The 10,601-nt window shown below is 37.7% G+C and overlaps 1 protein-coding gene across 1 annotated transcript; it reads left to right on the plus strand.

Moving 5' to 3' along the window:
- The first annotated feature begins 8,708 nt into the window (after positions 1–8,708).
- On the plus strand, positions 8,709–10,380 carry LOC104901054 (pentatricopeptide repeat-containing protein At3g13160, mitochondrial). Its single transcript, XM_010688595.4, has one exon. The coding sequence runs from the start codon at positions 8,954–8,956 to the stop codon at positions 10,100–10,102; it is 1,149 nt and encodes a 382-aa protein (XP_010686897.1). The 5' UTR covers positions 8,709–8,953; the 3' UTR covers positions 10,103–10,380.
- Positions 10,381–10,601: the final 221 nt, after the last annotated feature.

The raw sequence follows: 10,601 nt of genomic DNA on the forward strand, positions 1-10,601 counted from the left end.
TTAATAATGGGGGTGATGTACCTACTCTCGGGGAGATTAGATGCCTCCACAATTATCTATGTTAGAAGATATGCTAGTTATACATAATATATGGTCAATGATATTTAGTGATAACATAATAATGTACATAAATAAATTTATATGGTGTATAATAGCTCCAAAATGATATGAAATGCACCAATAATAACATTAAAATGAGTAATAATTATATGAATTAGTTTACAGTTGTGAAATGTTGTTACACAATAAATTATAATTTTTTTCACCAAGTAAACCCGAGTTTTTAGAAAATTCACGAGGTACACACGCACTTTTCAAAATTCACCAATTATCCTTCAGTTACATGGTAATACATCCAAATACCATTAATGACTAACGACGATTAACTTTATTGTCATAAACCCTAATTAAACCCCCTATCCAAAATCCTATAACATTAACCCTAACCCCTAATCTACATTGTATCTCACTCTTCTCGTGCTCTCTCTCTTTCGCTCCCCTGCTTCGCCCACAACCGTCGCGGCCACGCCATAAAAGCCAAATATCGAAGGGTTGGGGGTTAGGGTTAGGGTTGTGAAAATCGAAGGTCAGGGATGTGGGCTTTTGGGTGGTGGGGTGGGGTTTGCAAAAATCGAAGGGGGGGGGAGGTGGTGGGGTGGGGGTTGTGTCTATGGGGGCCTGCGGTGGTGGATTGCGGAAGGGGTAGGGATACAGGGGTGGAGTGGAGGGAGGGGTGATGGTTGGGTAGTTAGGATTAAGGTATTAGATTTGGGGTTAGGAGATATGGTTATATGAGTTAATTAGGATTAGATAATGATTTAATTAAGGTTAATTACTAACGGAGTTGACCGTCGTTAGTCGTTAATTAAGGGCATTGGGATGTATTATCATTAAAATGAGAAGTACCGGATGAATTCTGAAAATTACGAGAGTAACTCGTAAATTTTCAGAAAACTCAAGGGTAATTTTTGATAAAACCGTATTAATGAACTTATAACTTGCTCTGGTTCCAACTTCGATTCTAACAAGTATCCAATGTGTACAAGTTCGATAAGAATTGAAACTAGAACCAACAACAAGTCCATAACTATATCCAAATCTTCAAGAGTTCAAGTGTTGGTGCCTAAGATCTTTTTAGTTTTCCTAGTTTATCTTTTTGACGTGAGCCCATATTGATTGATGCATATTAGTTCGCTGGGTAACTATAAAATCGAGCAAGAAAGATGAGAGAAAAAGAGAAAAAAGAAGAGAGAGAAGGCGAAAAGCACCCCCCTAAATTTTCCCATCTAAACTCGCAAAACCCTAGATTGAGTTCTCAGAAAATTCACCATAATTTCCCTAATCCTTTTTTCAGTCCTAGCCGTCATCATGGAAATCCATTGAATGCAATTTCTGCAATTTTGATTATCTCATTAGTTACTTCCCAACTGTGTCTGATTTTTGTTGGGCACAATTGTAGAAAAGAAGGGCAATTTATTGAAATCGTCCTTTCAAATTCTCCATATCAATTAACCCAAATACTCTTAGTTAAGTCTAATCAAGATTGGGTAAGCTGTTTCTCACTCTTTTTGCGAGGATCTGATTATCTAAGGCTCCATGATTTCGGTTTTCTCTCGGTCAAGTACAAAAGAAAATCACTTCCTATGGTTTGCGATTTGGGTGCATTTAATTCTAGTGCTTTAATTGACCTTGGCGTGGAGTATATTACTTTGTCGTTTCGTATTTCAATGAGTGTTAAGGTGAAGGGGGCTCTCCCATTGCGTCTGTGTAATGGTGTTGCATTTATTGCGATAGATGGTTCAAACTCCCTGTTTCAGTATTTCCTCCCCCAATTCTGTGGGGTTAGTAAGTATCTATCTATCTATATAAGAGAGTCTCAGTTATCTGGTTCTGGTATTCTCACCTCACTATTTATGTTATTCCTTAATTCTGAACTTTGTTTAAACTATTTTTATCTCTTCTTAAGTAACAACATGGAGAAATCTTCCTCTTTCAAGGAAGATGTTCTCTCTTTCACATCCTTTGTCTACTAATCTTAATGCTTCTGAAAATATTATGAACGTTATTGGTGTGACTAGGAGTCCTGCTGTCTAATCCTTTGGTTGAATGGGAAGGACTGCCACATCCTGATGTTCCTCCGTTCTTCTCAACCAATGTGGTGTTGGATGAACTCCCTCGGGTAAAACATGATATTGTGGAGCTCATAAAATCTTGTTTGATAGGTAAAATGCTTAGATCTGTTGTTGATACTCGTAATGTTATTTCTCGTACCAAAGCTGACTGGAAATTTTTTAAGGGGGGTAGAATATCTAGAAATGGGTAATGGTTGGCTCATCATTAGTGGAAAAAACCTCATTTGCCACTTAGTAACAGATTCCGTTTTTAGAACATCAGATGCGGTCACTTTGCAAGTATTGATTGGTTGTCTTTAAACCCTGATGCCCAGATTACTAACCATATTTTCTCCTCCTCGGATCATTGTCCAATTTCTCTTTCTTTGAGCATCCCCAATGTTTTAAAAGCCTCCCCTTTTCGATTCGAAAAAATGTGGTGCCAAAAGAAGGATTTTGATACTCTTATTAAGAAACATGGTGTACTAGATTTAGTGGTTCCTATATGTTTTGTTTTATGCAAAAATGTAAGTTGCTCAAATCCAATATTAAAATTTGGAATAAGACTCGATTTGGTGATTTTTTCACTCAACAACGTAATGTGGATATAGATTTAGAAAGAATCCAATCTCAACTATTCTTGGATGCTGCCAATATTCTCTCCAAATAAAGCAACAAAGATTTTTATTGAAAAAACAAAAACTTTATTCATACCAAAATACCTATTGGAAGCAAAAATACCGTGAACAACATCTTTCCTTAGGGGATCAAAATACAAAATATTATCATGCATTTGCGGCTATGAGACGAAATAGAAATCAAATAAAATCGCTTATTGATGTTTCGGTACAATCTACTTCCAATCCGGACGAGATTTCCCAGATTCTAACAAAAGAGTTTCATGATAGATTCATTAAGGATTCAAGGTGTTTTTTCGACAATGATTTAGATTTTGATCTTATTTCCCCCATCATATCTGAGGAGGATAATAGGAATCTTATTATTGTTGTCTCTGATGATGAAATTAAGAGTGCAACTTTTGATTTGGCCCCTAATAAAACCCCGAGCCCTAATGGCTTCCCTCCTTTCTTCTTTCAAAAGTATTGGACTTTAGTTGGTCAATCTGTTATTCGAGCTATAAGAGCATTCTTTCATGATGGAAGAATTTTCACGGAGATTAATCATACCTTTTTAGCTCTCATCCCCAAAATAGAAAAACCACATAAAACTTCTCATTTTCGCCCAATTAGTCTTTATTCTATTATATATAAAATTATAGCAAAAATCTTAGCCAATCGGCTGAAAATTGTCCTTGTGAGAATAATTCACCTTCTGCAAGGTACTTTTCTTCCAGAACGACTTATTTAGGATAATATTTTGATAGCTCATGAAGTTTTCCATTCGTCTAGAAAGAAAACAGGCAAGGATGGCTGGATTGCCATTAAACTTGATATGGAAAAAGTTTATGACCGTTTGGACTATGGTATGCTTAGTCATCTAGGTTTTAGCCCGACTAGGATTAATTAGATTCGAGCTTATCTATCTTCACTTTCCTTCTCTGTTTTGGCAAATGGTATTCCAGGGGAAAGATTTTTCCTTCTAGAGGAATTCGTCAGGGGATCCGCTTTCTCCATATTTCTTTATTTTATGTGCGGAGTTATTAGCTCGCCAACTGCACCATAATAGTATGACTAATGGCAAACTAGTGGGAGTTTCTAGAAAGTCGGGGGTTAAAGTTCCTTTTCTTACTTTTGCAGATGACACTATGATCTTTTCTATAGCAAATGTGGATAGGTGTAAGGCTATTCGGTCGATTCTAGAAAATATTGTATTATGTCTGGCCAGCTGGTCAATTATAATAAATCGACTTTCAAATGTACGGATAATGTCTCTACAGCTGAAATAAAGAACTTCCAGAGAATCCTTGGTATTTCTTATTCCTCGCCTTTTGAAAGTTATTTGGGTTGTCCTATTATTGACTGACGTGTTACCTAGGAGACTTTCATGCCAATAGTTAATAAAGTTCAAGCTCAATTACCCAAATAGAAAGCTCTCTCTCTCTCTCTCTCTCTCTCTCTCTCTCTCTCTCTCTCTCTCTCTCTCTCTCTCTCTCTCTCTCAAGCAGGGAGAGCCATTTTACTTCAAGCTAACCTTGCCTCTAAAGCCAACTATCAAATGCAGAGCTTCCTTCTTTCAAAAAACATTCATTTCCAAACTTGATAGTAACTATCGTAATTTTTTTGGATAGGGATCCCAACTCTAAGGCTTCCGAATTGATAGGTTGGGATAGAATTTGTACCCCAGAATCTTCTGGCGGGTTGGGCTTTAGAAAGGCATGTGTTAATAACATTGCTAATCAAATGAAACTTTTGTGGAAACTTCTCTGAAATTATAACAACCTTTGGGTTACCTTGGAAAAAAAAAAAGTATTGTAAGAATAGGGATTTCTTGACTTATAAAGTATCACAAAGATCCTCTTGGCAATGGAAAAAGCTTATGTCTTTAAGATCAATCTTCAAATCTGGTCTCCGATGGCAAGTTGGCAATGGTAAAAGAATTAATTTCTAGCATGACAACTGGGTCTTGCCACATCCTTTTAAGTAAAATTATTCAAAACCCAACCAATAAATAGTTCTTCTTGTGTTTCTGAGTTCATCTTGGAATCTAAGGTTTGGGATGTGCCATTATTTAGATCCCTGCTTTCTTATGATATCTGCTCCTTGATAGCTATGATTTTTCTTCCACTTAATAATGTGGAGGATAAGGTTTTTTGGGCTCTGTCTCCTGATGGTATTTATTCGGTTAAACTAATAAGCATCAAAATTTTATAAATATAAATAGCTAAGCATAGATAATTACGTAGTTATAGTTAAACTAAGTTCGTGTTCTAGTGATTATAAATATACATAACCAATATAGTTTTTCATAATGTAAAGTAGTTGACCATCCTCACTTCTACGCCATCCCGTCATCTTCATCAGTACCTAAAACCAAAAGCAACATCGTGAGCCGAATCTTAGTAACATACTATCCTAACAACGTAAATTCATTTCAATTCATTTCAATTCATTTTATTTGCAAACAAGAAGAAGAGAAAATAGTAAAAACACATTTAGAATCAGTAATGAAATGATAACAATTTTAAGTAGCGTCTTGAAACTTCATAAGTTCCCATTATCTTTTCATCTTTTAGCTTGGTAACTGACAAGTATAGACATGCGGGACATCTCCCACCATGTAATGATCCTCAAGGAGCCCAACTCCCCTGTTGGATACACTACCATGCGATGATCCTCAAGGAGCCCATCTCCCTTGTTGGATACACTGCTCGCACCAAAATAGAGTAGTAGTGTAACATGCGGTACCCCTCAAGGTGCCCGACTCCTTTTTCGGATGTACGGCGGGTGCGAAGGTACGTGCACGACCATAAAGTAGATAAATGTAACATTATACTGCCAGAATCTCTTCCGCTTTTATTTATCATGTTTCGTTTGTTTTGCATTCATCGGCATAAGCCATTGATCATTCATAAATCATACTTGAGCATCAATAACCATGAGATCATCATTTACGAAACTCATTCGAAAACATTTTAAGTATCCCACAATCCATATAAGAATCACATCATAACATTCTTAACATAATTATAAACATCATTTCACAAACACGTTTCGAAAGGGATCGTGGGTGTTAGCAATAGATGTTACATCGATTCCTGCTTAATAATCTTGAAAGCCGGGGGAGGCTGTAATATCCTTTCCTTTTAATCTAACCATGAAATGACGCAACAAAAGTATAAATATTCGGCTTATCTTATCAATTGACCTTTAGTTATTATTAATACTTTTATTATCGAATATAGTTATTGACGCTACGTATACTCATTATTAAGCTTTTATAATTAACTTTACTTACGTTACTTTGATTATTAATAGGATTATAATTTTACTTACGATTTGTTATGTATATTAAGTATATTATCTTCAACAAGTTGTAAAACAATTTTAGTTATCATAAGCAAGTTAATCGTAAAATTCAAAATATTCATTTACGATTTTCAGATTACAAGAGTAAATCGACAATTAGTGTTACATAACTAAATTTGTTTACTTTATAGAACAACTTGTCAACTTAACTATAAAATATCTATTAAGCCTAACAAATTAAGTATATGGATTTTGTTAGTTGGTTTAACTAAAATTAAAATCAGATTTTAAGCCCGTGTTATAATTAACTAACAATGAGTTATACTTGGGCTTAAACTTCAAAAAGAAACAAAAAATTAAAACAGTGAAGAGGTATTTAATATCTCTCCTTAACTTATGAGCAGGCACGAGAACAGGGGAGGAAGGAAGGCCGACGTCGTGGTGGAGCTCCGGCAGCAGTGGCGAGGCGTTGCGAAGGAAGGCGCAGAATCCGACGGTTATGGGTGGCTCGTCGGGGCAAGGAGGATAGAGAGGGAAACACGAGAGGGAGAGAGAGAGAGAGTTGGGGCGCGAGAGAGAGAGAGAGAAGAAGAAGAGGAAGGGGGGAGAGAAAGTGTAGGTGAGAGGAGGGAGAAGGCGGCGGTGAGGTGGTGGCGCACAGGAGACGTGAAAGTGCAGCGGCGCTGCGAGGGTGGAGCGTGGTGGCTACTCTGAAACAGAGGAGATAGAGTGTGGTGGGTTGCGAAAAAAAACAGAGGCTTTGGGGGGGTGATTTTGTGGCGTTTTCCGGCAAATATGGTATATTTTCGGCGAGGTGTTTGAGATTGTGAATGGGTGATAATGGTGAAGCAACCATGGCTATTTATATACATTTTTGGGGGTTGAATTTTCTTAATTTGGGTGGGTTGATTTGATGAAGAAAACTGAAAATTGGGTGGGTTTGATTTGGATTGAGATTTTGAATTGAATAATCGATTGTTTGTGTATAAAAATTCATGAGTTGAGTTAAAACTCCATTGTTGAGTTTTTTTGTGAAGAAAAATTAAGATGGGTTGAAAGTAACAAAATTTCTATTTTGATTTTCCTTTTTCTTTTTCTTTTCTTTTCTCCTTTTTTTTCCTTTTTATTCCTAATACCATTAATTTGTGTAGTAATTACTTTGTTTATTATTTTGTTTTCTTACCTTAATTAATGTTATTATTTAATCTAACATAATTTATTATTATTCGCAACATATGTTTATTTAACGAATTAATTATCATTACTTGGATATAGAGTAACAAAATTTCAGTCATAACTTATGATTAAAGGAAAATATTCACCACTAATTATTATTATTTAATTCAAGCAAGTTTAAATTTTCGGGATATTACAGTAAGCTTAGTGTGCTTGTTAATAATTTTGTTAAGGAGTGACAATTGTGTTTGTCTTCTAAATCATGACTTGAACCTAGAAAGCTAGATCGTTTTTCTTTGCTAAATGCCCAAGCTCGAAGGATTGTTGCTTGGATCCCCCCTCCTGAGGATGTTTTTAAGATTAATATTGATGGTTCAAAATATCAAGATGGGCGGACCTCTTTTGGTTTTGTCGTCATTAGAAATCACTTGGGTGAAAGTTCTTCTTGTGGGATGCAATTCTCTGCCTAAGGAATTCTCTATTATTCAAGCTGAAGCTACTGGCCTCTGGGAGCCTATTAAAGCTGCTCGATTTCTTACTTAAATCATATATCTTTAGAAGGCGATAATCTTTCTGTTATCAAAGCCATGCAAAAAATTTGGAAACCGCCTTGGGCTATTAGTCCTTTATTGAAAGATGTCAGTATTGAGCTTTCTAAATTTAATAGTTTTTCTATTTCTCATTGTTTCAGGGAAGCAAATCAGGCTGCGGATTTTCTGGCTCATGAAGGGCACGTGACTCACAACCTCATTTACAAGTTTCCTCCTTTTTTCTGTTAATACTCTCTTTATCATCCGCACGAATGTTTTAAGCTGCCCCTATATTAAGGTCTTGTCCTAGTTTTCTTTTCCGTATCATTAAAAAAAAGGGAAATTTCCTCAGGTACCCCTGAGGTTTGGCGTAATTTTCAAATTACCCCTCACATTTGGGGAATTCCTCAGATACCCCTGAGGTTGGTGTTTGGGCTCAAGATACCCTTACTATGGACGAAACCCTAACGCCGTTAGGTTTTCACCCCCCTCTCTCTCCCCCAATTTTCTCTCTCCTCCCATTCCCCCACCCATTGCCAACACCCCTCCCCCAGCCGGCGGCGAACAGCCCGCGACACCACCCACTCTAGACCACAACAGTAGCACCCACGGCGACCCCACCCTCTTCCTTTTCCCCTACCCTAGCCCCCCGTTTCCCGATTCTCGATTGCCCTACCCCACCCCACCCCACCCCACCCCACCCCACCCCGACACCACCCCCTCCCCCCTTTCCCCTATCGGAGATGGCCCCCTTCTCTATCTCCCATCGTGAGTCAACCCCTTCCCCTTCCCCTTCCCCAACCAGATACGCCGCTCCCAAACCCTTAAACCAACCCTCGAAACCGCCCTAGGCTGCAGTTTTGCTGTTCTGGCCGACGCCAACGCCGAAGGTGATGGAATCGGGAATGGGGAAGGGAGGGAGTAGGATCGCCAATGCTGGAGTGGGGGAGGGGGTTTGGCAGTGGGTGGGGGAATGGGAGGAGAGGGAGAGGGAAAACCTAATGGCGTTAGGTTTTCGTCCATAGTAAGGGAATCTTGAGTCCAAATACAAACCTCAAGAGTATCTGAAGAATTCCCCAGATGTAAGGGTAATTTGAAAATTACGCCAAATTTCGAGCGTACCTGAGAAAATTTCCAAAAAAAAAAAAAAAAACATATAAGTTCGCGGGTTCGTAGGCTCGCTGTTACAAACATCTTTACGCCATTTCCAATGTCTCCAATCTCTCTCCTCCTTCGCCGCGCATACTCCTCATCTTCAGCAGCAGCAGCAGCACTAAATGCCGCTTATGAGGTCATTTTCAAAGAATCAGACCTCAAATTGGTAGTCGAAACCTTCAAAAAACACACCCAGAATCCTAGATTCCGTAACAAATCTTCATTTTATGAGCACACTGTTCAACGTTTAGCCAAAACAAGGAGCTTCAATTTGATTGAAGAAATCCTCGAAGATCAAAAACAGTACAACGACATTACTGAAGAAGGTTTTACTGTTCGTCTGATTTCGTTATATGGGAAATCTGGCATGTTTGATCATGCCCACAAACTGTTCGACGAAATGCCTCAACTAAACTGTAAAAGAACTGTCATGTCCTTTAATGCCCTTTTGAAGGCTTGTGTTAGTTCGAAGAAATTTGATAAGATTGATGGGTTTTTTCGTGAATTACCTGGGAAGTTGTCGATTAAACCTGATGTTGTGTCTTATAATACTTTGATCAAAGGTTTATGTGAGATGGGTTGTTTGGATTCAGCTCTTTTAATGCTTGATGAAATGGAAAATGAGGGGTTAAAACCTGATTTGTTTAGTTTTAATATCTTGCTTGATGCTTTTTACAAGAAGAAGAGGTTTTTAGATGGTGAGAAAATTTGGGGTAGCATGGGAAAGTATAACGTGGTTCCTGATTTCATAAGTTATAATGCAAAGTTACTTGGTTTTGTTTTAGAGGAAAAGATACAGGATGCAGTAGAGTTAATTCAAGAAATGAAGTCTCAGGATGTGAAGCTTGATGTGACCACTTATAACATTTTGTTCAAAGGTTTGTGCAGTGATGAGAAATTTATAGGTGAAGCCAAGACATGGTATGATGAAATGATGAAAACCAAGTGTCCGCCAAACCGCCAGACTTTCGCTACATTGCTAAGATTTGCTTGTAATAATGAAGATTTCCACTTCGCTTCCCGGTTGTGTAGAGGGTTGTTATACCGGCATTGTCGGTTAAACGAAGGGGGCATGCTGCAGAAGGTTGTAGATGGGTTAGTGAAGCAGTCTAATATTAAGGATGCTGAGATATTGGTGCGGCTTGGCAAGGATAGTAGACACTCTTGTTACCACAACGTCAAAATGCCTATGTTTGAAAAGTGATATATATTTCTTGTGCTCCTTACTCTTTTGGGTACTTAAAATAAGAATTGCTTTGTTAATTAGCTCTGTTAAGAGAAGCTGCATTATTAAGCCAGGTGTGACTAACCTTTGTAGCTAAAGAAATCTTATCTGTTCATTTCTTGTGAGATAAATGACCAATTTCATGAAGTTATTTTGCTTCATTGCTTGTAATGTGAACTTCTGTACTGGTGCTTAGTCCAACTACAAGTGGCATTTTACTCACAGTTATTTGGCATGTAGGCTAAAGATACTCTTGACGTCTGAGTTGTTACTTTACTAAGGTATATGGACATATGGTATTTGAAATTCTTGCAACCGAAGAGCTAACTGAAGCTCTGGCATCTGGTTATGTTCAATTGTTGTTCAACTAAATCTTTAGCTAGGAAAACTACCATAAATTGTATGTGCGAGATCAAAGAGTGGAGTATTGGACTAGATGTTCATATCTAAACAAGAGCATGTTGTTTTTGATTATATG

The sequence above is a fragment of the Beta vulgaris genome, chromosome 8, assembly GCF_026745355.1.
Source record: "Beta vulgaris subsp. vulgaris cultivar EL10 chromosome 8, EL10.2, whole genome shotgun sequence".
In the NCBI taxonomy this organism is placed as follows: Eukaryota; Viridiplantae; Streptophyta; class Magnoliopsida; order Caryophyllales; family Amaranthaceae; genus Beta; species Beta vulgaris.

What these genes read in the sequence shown, in the direction of transcription:
- LOC104901054 (XM_010688595.4), top strand. Translation starts at nt 8,954, where the DNA reads ATGTCTCCAATCTCTCTCCTCCTTCGCCGCGCATACTCCTCATCTTCA.